The 20,289-nt window shown below is 40.5% G+C and overlaps 1 protein-coding gene across 1 annotated transcript in view; it reads left to right on the top strand.

The window, feature by feature from the left end:
• The first annotated feature begins 577 nt into the window (after positions 1-577).
• The window catches only part of esyt2b (extended synaptotagmin-like protein 2b), a 31,415-nt gene continuing 11,703 nt past the window's right edge, over positions 578-20,289 (top strand). Inside the window, 11 exon segments of the mRNA XM_051410930.1 lie at positions 578-1,316; positions 6,233-6,274; positions 7,212-7,346; positions 7,654-7,730; positions 8,012-8,084; positions 10,362-10,451; positions 13,423-13,478; positions 17,955-18,075; positions 19,107-19,283; positions 19,448-19,530; positions 19,958-20,006. Of these exon segments, the coding sequence (XP_051266890.1) occupies positions 924-1,316; positions 6,233-6,274; positions 7,212-7,346; positions 7,654-7,730; positions 8,012-8,084; positions 10,362-10,451; positions 13,423-13,478; positions 17,955-18,075; positions 19,107-19,283; positions 19,448-19,530; positions 19,958-20,006 (1,296 nt within the window). The 5' untranslated portion in view covers positions 578-923.

The raw sequence follows: 20,289 nt of genomic DNA, 5'->3' as shown, positions 1-20,289 counted from the left end.
TTTAATGTTCTTTAAACGATTATAACTATTGACACGAACACCGCTGCTGTTGCTGGTTGTGTTTAGGTTCATTTTTTAATGTTTGCTGCGCATAAAACGAGTCTGTTGATCGATTTCTCTGTGCTCGGCATTATACACCCGTTCCTGACTTAACGGCTCTCGGCGTTTGATAGCTTGTTAGTAAGATCGATAAATGTATAAGGAAGGCCAGACATGCCGGAATATAATTTATTCTAGCCCCATTTTTTCGGGGTTTTCTTTTTGATTCCATCTATGTTTGAAAAAAGGAAAGTTGTTTTGATATAATAATAATAATTAAAAAAAAAAAAAAAAAGATATATTTGAAATAATAATAAATAAACAAACACATACATATTTTATCGGGATCGAACAAATTCAATGTGTTTATTTTCTTCCATATATTTTAATTTAATAGTAGTTATTCCCACATGTCCTTGACGTGAGGAGTAGTATTACCGCTGTATGTAACTCCCTGCTGTGTTTACCGCCACTGACCACCAGGTGGAGGTGTTTCTCCTCTTTAGCTCAGGTTACAGGCTCCACTGAGAGCGCACGGAGCAGGATCTCTGCGCGGTTTTTTTTTTTTTTGGGAAAATGATCATTTCTGCCCTGTGTGGAGACAGAGAGGAGTAACAGCCGTGGATCTTGGACTTGCTCAGCTGCCCATTTTAACCAAAAGGGGGATGAATTATCAAGCTTTTAATCGCTACGGAAACTAAAGTGGTCAATGCCAACGATTCCTCCGAGGGCGATGGGTTGGTGTGCAGGTGAGCCAACGTGAGAGTCCGCTTCAGGAACCGCGTCGGTCCGGTGGCACATGGGAACCGTGTGTCACCCCAAGCCTCATCCGCATTTTTTTTAAATATCAGTTTTAAAAGACGGACTCCGGAGCGCAGACAGACATGTCTAGAGACAGCATGACGGATGTACGAGGAGCCCATTCACACAGTGCTTCACCTAAGGAGAATGGACACACCGTGGCGAGCCCCGTTCAACCCAACTTTCCCCCTCCCTCAGCGGGGAACGTACCCGAAGACACCCCGGTGTCCTCCACAAGCGAGCTGACCCAGACCTGGGTGCACCTCGCCAAAACGTTTGTTCTCATTTTCCCCATTTACGCGCTGGGATATTTTGAGTTCAGCTTCAGCTGGCTGCTGATCGGACTTGTTATCGTTTTCTGGTGGAGGAGAAACACAGGAGGGAAGCACAGCCGCCTGAACAGAGCTCTGGCTTTCTTTGAGCAAGAGGAGAGAAGTGTCAAGCAGAGTCTGACCACCTCTGATTTACCACCATGGGTAAGAACACACACTGTGACATACAGTGGATTAAATGAGGTCCAGAGCATTTTGGTGTTATTGTGATCAGTATTTTTGAGTTTCCAGGAAAAGAAATGAAGCAGGAGGAGCAGAGTTGAGCTGTAAAGCTGTGATGGAGCAGCTGTTCTCCCCCCCTTACACCCCAGCAGCAGTGACATTAGTCCCAGTCTAAATACAGCAGGGCACAATGGTAAACCAGACACCACGCTGGAAAGGAAACATGCCCACAGGGTCCCTGTTATTTTGGGATCCGGACTGCAATCTCTCGCAGTCACTCACTCTGTTACTGCAAGACTTGTTAGATAACTCTGTGGTTCTTGACTTCTCCTCGTCAGGGTTAACTGAAACCTCCCTCAAAGACCACCAGTGTGTAATCAGTGAGGCAGCATAGGCTGAATTTACCCAATAATAACACCATAATACATCATATTTTAGTCACAGGATTAACTGGACTGCACTGTTTCCCCCCAAAATGAGTCATTTTTGTCACATAGCCGTGTGTTATATGACTTTTCTCCAGCACTGTGAGAGAGGTTTGGAAGACACCATGTAATCCATGTTGTTAACATGCTGTCTCGAGGGAGCTGGATTAGAGCACTAAGGGAAAACATGTCACACTAAATGCCTTTTCTTTTTTTGTTAGAGTAAATGAATGCACTTTCCCTTTACGAATGTCATTTAAAGCCCATATTTCTACTGGAAAGTCAAACAGACAGAAATTGACTGACTTCAGGACCAGATTATCTCAGGAAAACTGTTTAAATTGCATTTAATCGAGCGCAATCCGACAACAAAATACGGCCTCAAGTTTCAGCTAAACCATAACTCCAACACTTTTCGACACCAGACTCATCCCTTCACTCATAACTCAACTGGTTTGTGGTGTGCAGCTGAAAACTTAGCTGGAAGCTTATTTTGCTGACACATGGCTAAGGAGGCATCGAGGCTATTAAATGGGGATGGAGGAGCTAGATGAGGGAGAGCAACAGCATCCCACTTAGAGGAGGGGAAAAAAGGCCTTATTGGATGGCCTCAGCACCCTGCGGGGTTGATGGAACAAACTGCAAGTCGAGCATTAATGTGTAATCCTGGTCATATCATGTGTGGCTGTGCTTGAGCATCGCTGGGAATCTCAATCACACCTTTTCTGAGGCTTTTAGTGAATAGCTGAGCACATATCACCTCATCGACACTGCCCTGTCATCAGGGATGGAGATTTTCAGCGGTTTTGGCTCGTAAATCTCACCTAGTGCTTGTTTCTTCTTCCCCCCTCACTGAGAGTGTTAGTAGACATGTCACTGCTTTCACAGAAAAAAGGTTTTCTTTTTTTTTGTTGTTGTTAAGTGGCCCCTTTTCCAAACTTCTGTTGCTGAATTGAAGCCCTCCTTGTTCCTGTTCTACCCTCAGCTGTGCTCATCCAGAGTGAGTCATTGGCTGGCTGGTGGAGCAGCTACTTATACTAAAAGTAATGTTGGAGGTCTTTAGTTTAATTCACACAGGAATAAAAAAAACTGCTGCTATATTTATTATTTTATGTTTTTTTGGTCTGCTTTAGGCATCAAAACGGTTCCATCTAGGCCCTTTTTCTATCATTCAGTGACCGGACAACCGCTGATTAAGTGACGTATTTTAGGGATATTTCATATTAAATTCGACACATAACAATAACAGTAACAGAACGAGTGATAAACTGTACAGTGAACCACAATAACTGCAGGAAGTTTGTGTAAAACGAGCGATTTGGATGAATTCTGAGCAGATTATTCCCTGAGAATATTGATTAGAGATGAGTTTTCCTGATTTATACAGCTCTTCTGTCTGTATTATGCATTTTAAACCAATCATATATACTTAATAGGCTTCTTATTTGACTAATTTAGTGTTTTCTTCTCCCTTAAACTGAAGACTAGCTTGTTTTCAGGTTTTGTTTTTAAGTTTATATCTACTATCTTCTTCTTATATCGCAATTTATTCTTTAAAATAAATGTATCTTTCCTCACATACAGAAATGAAATGCTCAGATATAAACCTGTTGTATGTTTAAAAAATAACTACTACAACTTATATAATTATGTAAAAAGGCTTCTTTAAAACATAATACGATTCGGAAAAGGATTAGAAAATGACAAAGTAATAAAAGCCACTATTCATCATCAATCTTACAATTAAATTATACGTAGAATATTACATATGTAATTGTTTTAATGACACCTGGGACATACGCAGTAGTAAAGAAAGAGGCCAATATGCTGCTTTACAAGCTTGATTTCAGGTTTGATTTCAAGTGTGATGTTTAGAGGAGTCATACAACACAGGACAAGATAGATGAGATAAGATGTAACTTTATTGATCCCCCCCGTAAGAGAAATTCAAGTTAGACACAGCAGCATAGGGAAATGTAGTACAAAGAGCACAGAAGTGAAAGACAAGTTTTAAAGGTCAGCATCATGTGTCTGAAATCAGGAGATTCCACGTGTCTGCTGTATCTCTGAATGTACTGCTTTTGTGCTTTCTCAAGATATAAATATGATTCCTCTTTAACTATATAATATCCAGTTAATAACAAGTTTGTATATCGAGTTTGTCCTGATTACTTTCCAGACTTGGTGTGTTAATTTCAGGCAGTTTGAACTCAGGGAGATTAATCCTACAGTTTCAGCAAAAAACACTAATTACCCTCTCAAGCTGGAACGACAACCCAGCGACGGGATGAATAATTAAGATGCTTTTCTCCCACTCTCTGCTCTACATCTCAGTTTTCTCATCCAGCGCTTTAAAACACATCCTTTTTGAGTATATCATCCATTACTTCACCTACATTTTCTGAATAAGGTCACTGTGTCAGCTGTAATGACGAAGCCTTGCGTCTCTTTCCAGAGGTTTACATTATTTCCACCTCAAACTACAGGCCTGAATCTGTCACATTAACTAGAAGTTTCTGTTCCCCGTCTTCCTGCTCTTGTCACTGCTTTATCCACACGATGACATAAACGCTGGATAAGCACTTTATGCTGCCTCCATTAGGAATAGTGCTGTCCCTTGTAGCTGTCATATCTCACCAGCACTCCAGCCTGAAGCGTCACTTCATCTTACTGTTGAGATTAGGGAATAAACGACTTCAATTCAGCTTGATGGAAAGCCAGGGTTGTTTATCTGTTGTTTATTAAGGTCGGTGTGTGTGCATTGCTGCGCTCCTTTGTGCGTTGTATTGACTAGACATTTCCTTTACCTCATGTTAAATCAATGCCCAATTTGCTTTGGTCTTTCAGTAGGATTAGTCAAACCACAGCCGTGGAGATTTGTGGCTTTCTAATTTTACCTGTGAATTCAAAAGCACTGGACAAATAATGCAAATAACACAAATGCACTTTTATCGCATTCAAATGTGAAGAGAAATACAAATTTAAGCTTTGCACTGATAACAGACAGAAGATGAAGGTAAAAGAAAGGTCATGTGATCAATGCATCCTTCAGGTAGAAATAAAAACTGTGGAATATTTCAGTGACCTTTTCTTGAATGTCTTTTTCATCTTCTCTTTACCTTCATCTTCTTTCTTTTATATCAAGCAACCACTCTATCTCAGAGAGAGCTGCTGCAACAAATGGTCTCATGCATGGAAACCCAATAGAAACACGCCCCGCTCTCTCTTCTTTGAATTGTTTTTTTTGTAGTGATGGTGTGATCAAACGGCCGTATTGCTATAGCTGTGTAGAATTCCATCTTTGTTTTTAATGTTTTGAACGCTCGAGGGAGAAGACAAGAGTCATCTTCAAGCTTTTGCTTCTCTGTGTAGCAGAATAACAACCCGATAGCTTTTCAAAAATAGAACTTGACATTGGGGTTTGGAAAGGTGATTAAATTTACAGGTTTGCACTACGTACAACAGCAGTTTTAAACTTTGATTGAACTGGAGTTGAGTAACAAAGCTGTCTGGGTGAATTTCCATTGTAGAATTTGGTTTTTATCCACGCTATAGCGGCGTGGCTCTATGGATATGTGCTATCCACTATCCACACATCAACTACAGCCTGCAGTGAAATTCAGTGCAGATATTTAAGGCACCTCGAAGATGATTCCTACTGACTTTGGTGATCCCCTTACATTTTCATTTGGTGCCATCATCAGGCCTATCTTTCACTTTTGTTTATGACCAACAAAACATTCCCATCAGCCTCTGCTGTACTACGTGTTTAACTCTAATCAGCAAATATTAGTGCTGACACGTTTAAACCACAACTGTGACCATGATAAACATTTTACCTGCTGCACATCCGCTTGTTAGCATTGTCATTATGAACATGTTGCCATGGTGACATTAGCAAAAAGCACAGCTGTGCCAAATTACAGCCGCACAGAGCTGCTAGTATGGCTGTAGACTTTTTGTTGTAATGATGGTGTAATAAAACTGTATTGCGTGTGCATAACTCGCCTTTAAACATTTATCAGCATCATCATCAAACTTTGTTGGAATATGTTCGAGAGAAATGTGACAAACAGGCTTTTCCTGAGGAGCAGCTTTGAAAGCTTTTCAAAGGAAAAAAAGATTTAGTTCAGGATAAGGGATTCACTTTAAATTTGTACTACTTGGAAATAGTTTGTAAGGGAATAGATGAGGGCTCATTTCACTTTTGGTTTTCATCAGGACGATTCTGCTCCTTAGTGGTTGCTTTTTAAACTGAAAGAAAAATGACAATAAAAAATGACATTTCAGTGCAAGCTTTCAATTTTACTGATCGATAGGATTATCAAACATACAATATAAAGTTAGATTGCCTGTGTAACACATCTCATCACATATAGTATATGTGGAACTTGCCTTTAAAGATGCTGCATTATCAGCCTTATAGAAACCGTCATAGACTTGAGATTATCTGCTCTGTTTTCTCCATTGTAGGTTCACTTCCCAGACGTGGAGCGAGTGGAGTGGCTAAACAAGGTAAAGAATTGAGCGACTGTCTCTTGAATTTGTTTGCTTGAGCGAAGCCCTCCTTCCTGCTTTTTATAAACTGGAGTAAATGGGATGTCTGTGGCTCCTCTTCCCACTGGAGCTGTGGATGCTGCCACAGTGTACACTGCAGCACATCTGACTAAAACATGCAGCCCTGTTTCCACCGTGCGGTGAAATGCATTTACCCCTGTGAATCCCCATGGCAACAACTTGGATGTACATTTTAAAGCACCCATGAGTATACATTTAAATGATATAGACGCTGACATCGACATTTTATTTTGGTCCCTGCTTGATGTGTAGGAGTCTGACTTAAATAGAACTACATTTTGAATATTTTAAAGCAGAGGTGCCCCAAAACTGAACCTTAATGGTGGGCCACGTATTGTTAAGACAATGGTACTAGTATGTGTATGTATTTGTGTGTGTGTTTTTTAATGGGTGTGAATGTAAGTAAGAAGTCATTTAACAAATAATAACACTAATAATTGATAGTAACCAAAGATAATTAGGTTCTATTCTAATCTCTGTTTCCACTGGTTGTTCTCAAGTCATGGCATGAGGAGATTATTCCACATTTGGGTATTTCCCAATAAATAGGGGAGTTTCTGTATATCTGCAGTATTTTGAATCCAATTTCAGGGTGTTTTTGTTCATAATTGAAAGTTAATCCTCTCTTAAAGATGTATATTTTGTGCATGAGGTGAGTCAGTGTAGCTCTGTCTCTACCTGTCCTCACACTGGGAGTTTTTCTTCCTCTGGTAGCGAGCTCTATGGTGAGATTGTGCACACTCAGTCTGTACATAGTTAAGACTTCTCTCAAATTAGTACTTTTTAATTGTGGTCAGATAATTTGCTAATGTGTATTCTCTGTTTAGGGCCAGACAAGGGCCTGATTGGATTGCTTCTTTCTGTATCCCCTCAGACAGTGAAGCAGATGTGGCCCTATATCTGCCAGTTTGTGGACAAACTCTTCCACGAGACGATCGAGCCGGCTGTGAAGGAGTCCAACTCCCACCTCAGCACCTTCTGCTTCAGCAAGATCGACATAGGAGACAAAGTGAGCACCTCCTAGTGTTCCTGCATGGTTCTTAGGCCGATCATGTGTTGTTTCAGCAGTGACAAAACAGACTACTGGCAGCAGGTGCCGCTGGGACAGCTGGTGAGGGTGTGTAAGCTTGAACGTGAATATACATGTACACCGCTGACATATGTGCTTGTTTCATAAATAGTTTCCATGTGGGGTCACGAGAGGGGTCGACCTTGTGCTAACCACGTGGGGGTTTAGTGGGGTTGGAGGTGTTGGTGTTGTGTTGATGGACTGGAGTGGCGCAGTGGCCATAATGTTTCCCTATGTTGTGGTGTAGCCCCTCAGGGTCAACGGGGTCAAGGTCTATACAGAAAATGTGGATAAGCGACAAATCATCATGGACCTACAGATCAGGTGAGCCCATCAGATCTCCATTTAAGTTATTACTGTTTTACCTCTGTAGCTTCTTTCTGATCGTGGTTTAAAAGGTTTCTACAGATCGTGTGCTGAATGATTAAAATATCTCCATGACGACAATGAATAAAACATGGAGTCACTATGGTGTCTACATTTAATCAATGTCATGCCTTATCCTACCAAAGAAGACTTTGAAAGTCCTTTTAAAGATGATGAAAAAATGAAGGAACCCTGGTGCAGGATTTGTCTCAGACATATTTTGTGTTTTTGTCACGCAGCTTTGTTGGTAACACCGAGATTGACGTGGACATCAAACGCTACTACTGCAAAGCTGGCATTAAGAGCATCCAGGTAAGGATATGTCCTTATTGTCTGGTTTGTTTCATGTCCTCACAGACGTACTTTCCTTTGGCATGAGTCTTGGCCTCTACAATGGTTGTCAGAAAAGGATAACGAAGTATTGGATATAAAGTGGCACAGTGACTTTAGGTAAAGGTCTGTCCTGTCGGCTCCAATCTGAGAGGATTTTTCCAGTAATGGATGAACAGCAGCTTTTTTGTACAGCAGGCTGCTGAATGTAGTTGGACAGGAGCTTTTATTTCTTATTATTTCCGTGCAGTGATGTCAATTAAATATTTGCATATATAAAGCTTTCAGTATGAGACGCTGGTATGAAAGCACAAATTACTTGTTCTGTGTCTACTGAGGAAGCTTTTATAACTCAAGGCCCCTTCAAAATAAAACAATGCCTTCTTGCAACCCTCTGTCACAGGTTGCATACGTCTAAACGTTGTGAACGGTTCGACCAAAGTCATTTTCTCCTCTGATTGTTTAATTTGAGATAATAATGAAGAGGTACAACTCTTCAAATCTGAAAAAATTACTTAGTTTTGTACTGCAGACATATTTTCTGTCTACCTTCCTCTCGTATTTATTGTCTTGCAACCCCCTTTAGATTTATTATAAGACCCCTTGGGTGGGTCTGTAGTTGGGAACTTCTCTTCAGAACTATAAATATAATCAAATACAACAGTGGTTTAAGATTTAACGAAACAAAAACAGAAACATAATACAAAAGGAGACAGTAAAGAATCATTATAGAAAGGTTTTACTGTCCAAGTTAACTTTTTACTGTAAAGATTATAAATATCAGACTAGACTGACCCCCTCCTCTATAAAATGTATCTATTAATATCCTTGAGAAGACTCCCCTGCTCTCTCTGTAGTGCCTGACTATATAAGTGTGTGTATTATTGTTCTTGCATGTCCTTGACCCTTCTGTGTGTTGCTGCAGTGGAACAAAGCAGGCAGCAAAAACAATCAGTGCGCCTCCTTGGAGACCGAGTGCTGTTAGGTCTGTCCCTGGGAGACATTTGTTGCTCCCATTATGTAACTCAGGCAGACCTACATATCTCCCCAGCTCATTATCAGCCACTAATACATTAGTCCCATCACTCCTTGAGCTGGTTTACATTACACAGAGCAGGTGCGTTCGACTCCCTGATAGCTCTGAGATTACTGGTGGCTTTGTGTGGAGTGGGGTTAAACACTGGCTGATATTGGGCTTTTATCATTTATTTAATATCAGCCTGTCGCGTGGTCCCACTTCTATGATGGAGGTCCACTCCTCAACTGCAGCTACTGTGCATAAAAGGCCTGTTAAACCTGCAAATGAGTTGTATTTTCTGATTGATACCAAGTTGCAGTCATTTTAGAAGATGAATTCATTATATGAGATCCATTAACTGTCCTTTTTTTGGCGTACGTCACCCTGCTTTTAAGACACTGTTGGTGCTAAATACAGATAAATCAATACTTGGAATAAATTTGTAACACCGTTTCCTAAAGCAGGAACACACAGAAAAGATGCATGACTGTATAATTACATTGGGATTTAAGATTTTTGTGTGAATTCTTGCATTTAAAATGAGGCTTTAAGTCTTGCTCGTACCACTTAGAGTCAAGGATATGAAATTCATTTTAGATTCCTGGCTAACTGTCTGTGTCATTTTCTAAGACGCTGATTTAATCTGGTGGATGACAAAGTGAAGGATCAGTTCCACAGTTTTTAGTTCCAGGAAATAACAAATCAAATTTACTTTGTCACAGAAATTACATGAAGTCTTAAAATGAAAGCGATTATATTTGCTTCCAAGAGCTGCATGCAAACAATAAAAGAGCTTTATTAGTATTGGTTTCAGGAGCATTATTGGTATTAGTTCCATTAGTATTGGGCTCACTGGCATAATAGCTGTTTCAGAGGTCAATATTTTCTTATTATCCATCCTGAAAATACAAATATAGCCTCAAAACAAATATATTGGTGCTAGAATTTAAACAACCTTTGTTCCCTGGTGTGGATTAGAGCAGCTGTGTGGTGTCCACATGACACTCGTAAAGCACTTCCAATACCATAATCCCCGTAATTGTCATAATATGTTATGGAGAAGGTGGAGGATGACACAGGGGCAGGTGTGAAGTCGGGCTCTGATCGAGTTTCCAACCTGTCATGTGCTACAGCTAACGGCACCACCGCTGAGGAATGTCAAGGGCCAGCAAGGCGCGAGTCCCCTTTAGCTCCCTCTTTTTGTGTATGTATGTCAATGTGTTCCTCTTGTGTTTCCATAGATACACGGCGTGTTGAGAGTGGTGATGGAGCCACTGCTGGGTGACATGCCTCTTGTCGGAGCTCTGTCTGTGTTCTTCCTCAAGAAACCAGTAAGTCCAGACGCTGATAAGAGTTAATCCAATTAAACTTGTTTAATGGAGCGGCAGTGGAAGTTGTAATGACACCGCAGTCTGAATAAATGCCTTGTGATCAGAGCAGATTCTATTAAACTGGGATTAGTATGTTGAAATACCAAACTAGATATCTCATAAATCTTTTTCCAGCACCTGAGATGGCACAGCAGTGTTACACATTCAGGGTTCTACTGTTATTTTACATGGCATTTGAAAATAATGAGGACATTTTACACTGCTTTCTTTTCGGTTCCCTATTCACTATTTTTTGAAGAGTTTGGCCCCATTTCTGTCCTCAATATCTTTAATACCCCAGTTTGGTTCTCTGTGTATTTTATATTCTCAGTAAATTTTGTAATATCGCAGCTCATAAAACGAATTGCTCCTTGGTTTTTTTGCTTTGCTAATCTCTTTTCCTCATTGAGGCAGAAATAATGGGCGTAGATTGGACTTTAAATGTTAATTTCACAAGTCAAATGTGTTTCTTAATTCATCTTCATTTTACAGCCCAAACTTCCAGTTTAATTTCAGTTTGTTTTCCTTCTGTGGCATTGCCAGTGGCACTGCCGCCTATCCTCTTGCAGCTCTCTAAATCACTTTACACAATTTGCATTTCACATTGCCAGTTGTTTGCATTTTCCAGCGCACATTTGTCAATCTGCTTGTACAACCCGTGTGCACAGCCACTGCTGCACAGCTTAAAAATGTTTGACCGATTTATTCCAAATGGGAGGACCCGGTGGAACTACAGCAGAGCTTTAAATAGCTGCAGATCAAGCCAGCCCTACTTTGGCAGATTTCTCTACCCCAGGCACTCAGCTAAAGCTCAAGGTGGACATATTACTGTAGGAGGCTGAATCCAGTAAATCATGTTGCAGTCCCACATGTATACAGCCAGTCTTCTTCTTGCTTCTCACCTAGGAACATTACACTGTTATACTGGAAGAAAGAAAATAAAATCCAAAAGCAATTTCTTGTGGGCAAAAAAAAATCACAACGTTATGTATCCAAGAATCCAAATAACTCAGCGTGCTTCTTTCAGCGTGCCATACAAGGCCTGAACCTGGCTGCCAAATAAAACACAAACATTTCCAGACCATAAGAGGTCTTGGATACAGTGGCACTGTGTGATCTCAGCAATGTGAGCCAGTGCAATGTAAATAAAAAGATGTTACACATTCTGCTGTGGGACCTCTACAGAAATGTTATTGCTCAGGCTCAGTTAGGAAGTCTCACACTTTGAACGATATATTGTGAACACGTGGTTCTTTACAATATCCACTAACGTACGGACTGATTAAAGGCCCAGTGTGTAGCGTTTAGAAGAATCTATTGGCGGGTCACCTTCCACGGAGTCCGCCATGTTGAACCGCCTTGTTTCTGCAGTAGCCCAGAGTGGACAAACCAAAAACCGGCTCTAGATGGGGCTGTTTTGTAGCCACTGTAGTTGATCCTCCGTGCTTGGAAGGTGAGGGTGAAGCAAGGGATCTGCAATTACCCCACATTACGCATGCCACTAAATCCTACCCACTGGACCTTTAATAGATGGAATTTGTTGATCTATTTTTTGATTAATCAGTGAATCTTTAGGCTGCTACATGTCCACAATAATGACAAAACTGATGTCTTAAAGGAGTAGTTGAGATTTGGGTAATAGTAAAAGAATCATTTATCCAAAAACATTTCAGTTTCCCAGCTTTGGGTGCTTTTCTCAGTTTGATATCATTCTCAATTAATAGGATAAATCAATCATTACTGTTATTTTTTAATCAACTGACTGATTTAGTGTTTGATTATTTCTTGCTTGATTGCAGGCAAAGTTTTATTTTTTGGAAGATAGTGCTGTTTTTTTATTCATTACCTCATTGTTACCCAAATATAAGTCTTTTGAGATCTCCAGAGAAGCGATTTGGAGGCAGGGGTGTGTCCCTGCACACACCACATTCCCACACCACTCAGACATCCCCATCACATCATTCAGAGCCCTGCAGTACTCCCCTCTCCCCTGCGGCGCTCGGCGTATCTGCTGCAGTGTAAGCAAATCGGGCAGAGAAGTAGGGTGGGAAAGACTCATTAAGAAAACACAGCTACTTCAGCTTAGAGGCAGAAACAGATCAAAGCACACTGAGAGGATCTGCCTGCACTTCAGGTCTCAGCCGACGCTTTCCACTCTTACTTTTTTATCATTCTTCTTCCCTTTCTCTTGTCCAGATGCGATACACCTTCTGCCACTTTTACCCAGAAACTGAATGGAAATTGAATGGTTCTGTGTCAGTTTTTGACTGTAGAATAATTTGTGAAAACTGGTACTTTGGACCATGGAAACATTCACTGTCCCTGACCTCATTATACACTGAAAACTAATGAGACCCCAGAGGTTTTTTGTTGCTTTTATAAATATTTTAGTAAGAAGGTGTTTTGTATTTATTTCCATTGATGGATCGGTGCTTTCTGTCTTATTGGGACTCATAGACTGTTGCTAATTGTGCACACAGCATCCATTTAAACATTTAGAGGGTAATGGGTAAGGAAACTTACGGTAAAAACAGTAAGCTTAAACATAAGAAAAGGCTGTTGTTTTATTTACATTTCATTGCCAAACTGGTGTGCATTGGGAAAACTACCACCCAGACCCAGTCACATTTTTCTTAAATAATTGATAGGGAAACAATATAGTAGCTGAAGGAGTGCTTTGTTTTCAAAATGGTGCAAGACAGTGGCAACTTATCCACAGAACGTTTGATTTATATTATTTTACTGCAACTTGTGTAGGACTCTTTGTTATTAATCAGCAGGGTTTGTTGGCCAGAAAATAAGAAGCAAAGTCGTAAATGTAGCTCAGAGGGCAGGAAACAAGTTAAGTGTTTGGATTAATTTAAATTCATTCACGCTCTCTACTCTCACAGCTTGATCAACTTGTATGTTCTCTTTTCTTATTTTCTTTTAGCTTCTGGACATAAACTGGACTGGCCTCACCAATATACTTGACATTCCTGGTCTCAAGTGAGTCTGCTGAAGCTTTCTTTTCGTGCCTATCAAGAAATGTCTTTGTTGGTGCCTGATTATCAAGTTTCAAGGGACAATAACTTATTATGCACCTGATATCTGATCTCTGGGTGTATTTCCACTGGTGCTGTTCCAGCAAATTCCATCAAATGTACCGAAAGTATTTTCTGCTTTATGAGCGTTTCCTTTCCTGCTAGATGCCTGGGTGTCCTTTTCCTTGTTACCGTTGTGGCATGCAGTACATTTAGATGCTCACATTACTGTGAATAATCAAAATAACATCATAGTTTAACAGTCTAGGTGAGCAAAACAGATCAGATCAGGAAATGTGCTGTTTGTGGCCTGTTTCCTCCTTCTGCCGTATTTTGTCTCACTAATATTAAGTGTCTTTTACCCTCGGGCAGTTGTGTGAGCTGAGCAGAGAGTAAATGAGAGTCGATTAAGAGTTGGTAAGAGCTCAACCCAATTACTCACGGCTGTCTTGAGTGGTTCCTACATTATTTACGCCTCAAATAAAGTCACAGACGCTTGAATGCCGCGTGTGATTTTCTGGGATTACAGCTGGTTGTCACATACCCTGCTGATGTGGGCAGACATGTTGACACAGGCAGTTGCCCGCTCTCCATCAGCTCTTCTGCTGAATCCTCTGTGGGGGTGAAATGGATCCATGCCGCTTGTGCAATGCAATATATGTGTGTCTGTGCACGTGTGTCTGTGTGTGTGGGTGTGTTGGTTTTGCAGGAAAGGGGGGGCACGTGCAGAAAAAGAGGGGTTAGCTGGTGAAGTAGAGATCCACATGGTGAAATTGTAGCTGCAGTGAGAGAGTTCCTTGAATGCAGCAGCAGCAGACAGACAGCATCAGCTGTCTACTTGAAGGCTCGCCCAGTGTGCCTCTCTCAAACCCTGTCATTATTATTATGCAACAAATTGTTTACATGTTGTAATATGTCATTGCTGTTGAGTTGGTTTTAGAATCAAAACAAGACTAATAGAGTACAGCTGCTGTCAGGGCTGCAGCAGCTAGGGCTGTACCTAGCAACATGCTAATGCTAGCATGCTCACAATGACCATGCCAACGTGCTGATGTTCAGCAGGTATGTGTTTAACATGTTCGCCATCTTGGGTTAGTGTGTTAATATTTAATAATTAGCACTAAATAGAAAGTACAGCTGAGGCTGATGAGAACGTCATTAGTTCTGTTGGTATTTGGTCATATACCAGTTAAATTGTGACCTGATGGTGGCGTTAGAGTAGAAATCAGGGGAGTTCATCCTCTGGGGACTACGAATGTCGGTAGAAAGTTTTGTGTAAATCCATTCACTGGATGTTGAGATATTTTACTGGATAAGTGAAAACTGGGATCATAAATGGTAATTCATCCAGTAGCTTTTGCAAAGTGGCGGACTGACAAAACCACATTACAAAAACACTGCTGTCTGTCAGATGATGATAGGAATGTGTATTTGATGTGGCTCACACATAAATAAAGCACACAGTACCATACTGCACATTCTGTTTATTATAAAGTCTGAGTGTGCAGTTTGCAGCACTGTTGTCCTGAAATGACTGAATAAACAGTCTCAGTTGTGTTACTGTGCATGCACACACACACACACACACACACACACACACACACACACACACACACACACACACACACACACAGGTACGTGGGGGTGTTCCTAGTGTTTACGCTAGGGGAACAACAAACATGCAGCAATATGCGCTGATGCAGCAGGAATCCCTTTACACCCTCAGCTCTCAGTTTGGAGAAAAGCTCTGGCGCTGATCTGTCCCCCTCCGGAAAATCGTAATCGGCTCACAGAGAAGAGCCGTAGCCTGCCGCTTCACTGGAAGATAAGTTCAGGATTGATCAAACGAATGTTTCCTCTGGCTCCAGCAACAAACAAAAGCAGTTAATTGAGTTAATTTCATTGGTGTCTTTGTCAGAACAGATGGTGTTTTTTTTATAGTAGCAAAGGAAGGTTTCTGTTTTTAAAGGAATTTTGGAGTATATCTTTATTGTCCACCGGGGTGGGAATTCGTCTCTGGATCACCAAATCGAGATACAACATCATATAAAACCGACAAGCAGTTAAAACAATTAAAACAAGCTCATACGAGGTCACATTACACATTCAGAAACTGTTCATTGCCTGTGGCTTAAATCTCATTAACTGGTGGTTTTGCAGGACAGTCACCTTTATGACCAGAATATATTGCAAGGTTGTAATTAACTGGAGGCATTCAGAAAAATATTGGAACTGATTCACAACCTTGACTGTATCATCTTGAACAACACATACAACAAAAAAAAATTCCAGTACATTCAGAACTGCTCTGAAATGTCAAATAGCTGCTGGCTTATTGTAAATTGCTGACATATGAGTGGTTTGACATTTAGAAAGTTTTTAGATAATTTATCTCTCTGTTTGCTGATGCATTTTGGTCTCTGCACTGCCGAGTGAGGCGTTTTCAACCCTGTGGATCAGCTGGCCTTTAGCCTGTGTTTGCTAGTGAACGTTAGGGTTACGCGTGCTCTGACCTGTTTGCCACCGCAGCTGACAGCAGAGAGGATATTAGTGGGTGTTGTTGTGAGCTTAATAATCATAGGAATACATTTCTGCTCTGCCTTACAGTGGCAGAGATCAGTAACTAAAGAAACAGTTGAGAAAAGAGCCAACTGTGTAACAGATATAGACGCTGTAAAACCTTAATTGTGCCATTTTAGGTCGATTATATAAAACCAAAATAAAACATTTAGATACTTCACTGGACATATTAATTTAAAGAGCGACAGGAAAATGCAGTATCTACAAACAAAACATGCCCTTCTTCCCCAGCTTTTATGTTCTTTTCAACTAATAAGCCAGTTTAGTAAATAAATAAATTAAATACATTTAAATATATAATTTAAATTCAATTCAATTAAATTCAATTTTATTTGTATAGCACCAATTCATAACAGAAGTTATCTCAGGACACTTTTCAAATAGAGCAGGTCTAGACCAAACTCCTTATAACATTACAAATGATAAATGTAACTTAACACACAATAAATAATGTGAATTTGTGTCTCTTAGAAGTTGCCGAGATGGCCACTATTGCTGCTCGGCTAAGTTAGCCTTGTAGCAGGACTGCTTTATCTTGTGTTACTTTTTTTCTCTGTTATGATTAACCTTAGCTACTACCTACATTATTTATATGTTATAACAAAATCAGTCAAGATGTTTGAGTATCAGAATTGATTTTTCAGTCACAGGAAAGAAGACTTTGTTATCACTGCAGTTTGGTTTTAACTCTATTTTTTTTTTCTAATTTTACATGCTTGCTTTTTCTATTACTATGGCTCATTATAATCTGGTCAAACACATGTCAGAAAGTTGAGAGATTCTGGTTTTAACTCAGCTTTGACCAAATATGTATTTACTGCATTTTGACTTTGCAGTACAGGAGGTCTTATCAGCAGCCGTGGAGTCGATGTCTCATTGCAGACGGGGCTAGAACCCGTAGTGGGTCCTTACAAGTGCTAATTGAAAAGCTAGATAGATATACTACTCGTTTTTTTGCCACAATCAAGACACTCAAACAAAGCTTATTCAAAATGTTCAGCTAAACAACAAGAATAGATGTTCAGTAAGACAAGTTGGGCCAAAGGTGGGCAGCCGCACCCTCTGCCACAGCTTATCAGTGTAAGTGGATGTTCTTGACACCTTGGACAGGAGTTCTCTTAATTTATAACACCAATTACTTACAGGCTGTCACCTAGCGACTGCAAGTTGCTCCTCTGGTAGACAATTAGAAAGCACATGGGATAGGTACATGAGGAAGTGTGTATTAGTTAAATGTCCCATTCATTAGGTTACTTGTCAACGGACCATGTTGTTGTATCTCGCGTGGCAGCACTTGAGTGTTTCCGGCAGCCCATTTCGCAGGTGTGTTTTCAAGACCGTGGGATCACTCCAGAGACAGTTTGCGGTATTGTTCCAGTCAGGCAGTTTACGGACACCTTTGATTAGGACATCCACATCCTGATAAATGGACAGCTGTGCAGTAATCACAAGTGTTTTTCTTTACAGCCTGAGCAATAACCCTGGATGATGAATTTTCATTGTAATTCCATTTTTTCTAGCCGTGATTGCAATTTTGTTGCTGTGCTACTAAACGAATAAAGGGAAGCCTGGCGGTAATAATTCTCCCCCCTCACTGTCATTGTTGCTGTCACGAAGCGGTGAACCATTAGTGGATCAGATAGACGTTCAGAGGTTTGTTGGCTACCAGCACCAACATGCTTGAACCGGCTCCAATTTTCCTACTATCTTCTCACATGTAAAGCAGAAATGCACTGTACTAAACTGAGATTAAAGGAGAATATTTATAACCCAAGGGCACCCTTACCTAAATAATTCATTGCTTCATTCTGTTTATCTTGCTGCCCTCCCTTCTCACAACCCTCCCTCCTTGTCCTTACAGTGGCTTCTCTGACAGTCTGATTCAAGACATTATCTACAGCTACCTGGTTTTACCCAATCGCATCACCATCCCTCTGGTCGGGGATGTGGAACTGGCCATGCTGCGCTTCCCCATGCCAAAGGTACTAATGCTGTGTGAAAATGCAATTAAACATGAAGTGATTTAATATTCCTTGCCTCTTCGAAACTGTCTGAGTTGGTGCATAAGCTGACTGCTTCAGGAGGGAATTCCTGGTTGGAAACTGAAAGTCCTTGACAATCAAATCTCACAGTGTTTTTATTCTTCTTTTCCCCTAATGAAAGAAAGTAGGTATCAGGGTTTTGTAGATAACTCACAGCATTAAAACAGAAAGAAACAAAAAAACCAGCCTTAGCAGCTTAAGAGCACGTCCAGGCTTTGTCGCTAGTGCCCGTGTCCATGGCAACAAGATAAACACTAAAGTGTATTTCAATGCAAGCAGCAGCCTTGTTGAGGAGATACTATATTGTGATGTTTAAGATATTTTAAGCGATGATAAGATTATTATAACTCTTTTCTAGTGATTCTTCTAACATGACTTTACATTAGCTGATTAATTGATTAGTGGATTGAAATACTGGATGGAAAATTAATCAGAAATGACTGAATGATTTCCATTAATCAGTCAGTTATCAAGCAACAAAGTCAAATGTCCAATGTCAAGTTTTATATCACTACAGAAATGATGATCTTGAGTTTTAGACTGTTGTTCACACAAAAGAAAATAATTAGAAATGTCACCTTGTGATGGACATTTAGATTTCACTATTACTATTTCTAACTAAAATAATTGTTAATTGTTGCCTTAGTAAAAAAAACAGATTGCATATAAACACACAATCTAGTGGAAGTTTTAAGGAAAGCTAACCCCCCCCCTGCTACCAGTTAGATTGTCAATCGTTAACTTTAAATAATTTCTGTAGGAAATGAAATGAAACGTAAACAATAAATAACATAATTAAGCATGCTTTGTTACTACCTAACCTCAGTAATAAGCCACAGTTTTCTGCATTGCCTCATGATACCCAGTTTGTAATGTCACATGTTATCACCACTGACTTTTGGCCTCAAAGTGTCAGAGTCTGCTATTTCAGAGTCGCTCCCCTCGACGCTGTGCTCTGCATGTCTCCACAGGGAGTCCTGAGGATTCACTTCTTAGAGGCTCAGGATCTGGAAGGAAAGGATACATTTCTGGGAGGGCTGATCAAGGGCAAGTCCGACCCCTACGGCATCCTGCAGATCGGCAACCAGCTGTTCCAGAGCAAGACGATCAAGGAGAGCCTCCATCCCAAATGGAACGAAGTTTACGAGGTGACAAGTTTGGGATGTTTCGTGGAGTAACATTTATAACAGCGCAGTTTAGGTTACGCTTTCATTTATTAAGAATGAAGACGAGTTTAATCTCCCAACCTGCTGCCTGGTAGGCGATCTGTCTATTGACTGGACATGCATCAATATGCTCCTGTCTTCATCAGGCGTTGGTGTACGAGCACTCGGGTCAACACCTTGAGATTGAGCTGTTTGACGAGGATCCGGACAAGGATGATTTCCTTGGAAGGTGAGTTCCTCTCATTTCCTTCCCCGCTCAGATCTTATCACACATATTTCATAAGGAAACAAAGTCTCTTTGCACCTCAGCAGTGCGACTGATTTGTTGTTGTTGTAATCAGCCAACTATATATATAGACAAGCCGGTATGGCATTGATATATTGTCTCCTAAACACCCGAGGGGACGGTGTGATGAACACATCTGTGCTAGTATACATAAGTTAAAGTAAAGAAGAGGTGTTATCCCACAGATCCAAGCCCAAGGGCAAAGCCAATTGATTTTGCCCAGAGGCTGTAACACTACACCCAGCGCTGACAAGACAAAGCAACCAATCGATGACTGGACCCCCTCTGCTCAGATTAATTGGTGTGATTTCTCTGCTCACTGCTTGCCATCCCGATTTGAATAATTATTTGTCATTATTATTATTCACAGCCTGATGATCGATATGACAGAGCTGCACAAAGAACAGAAAGTTGACGAGGTAAAAACATGACCAAATTATTGTACTCATGTAATTAGAGTTTATACAATATACGTCTTAAATGAATAATTACACTTTTTCTTTTTACGCTTTCTTTCCCGAGTTAAATCAGGAGATCGATACCACTCTTATGACTATATAATAAGCCTGAAACAAGGGCAAAGAGCTGGTGTGGGTCTGTCCAGAGTGAACAAACTTTGCCTTCCAGCACCTCTAAAGCTCACTAATTAACAACATTACATCTCCGTTTTCCGCTGGTTGCCTAGCAACCTCACAGTGACGA

The sequence above is a fragment of the Dicentrarchus labrax genome, unplaced genomic scaffold (genome assembly GCF_905237075.1).
Source record: "Dicentrarchus labrax unplaced genomic scaffold, dlabrax2021, whole genome shotgun sequence".
Classification (NCBI taxonomy): Eukaryota; Metazoa; Chordata; class Actinopteri; family Moronidae; genus Dicentrarchus; species Dicentrarchus labrax.
Note: the sequence above shows the minus strand (reverse complement) of the source record. Positions and strands in the feature narration are given on the sequence as shown.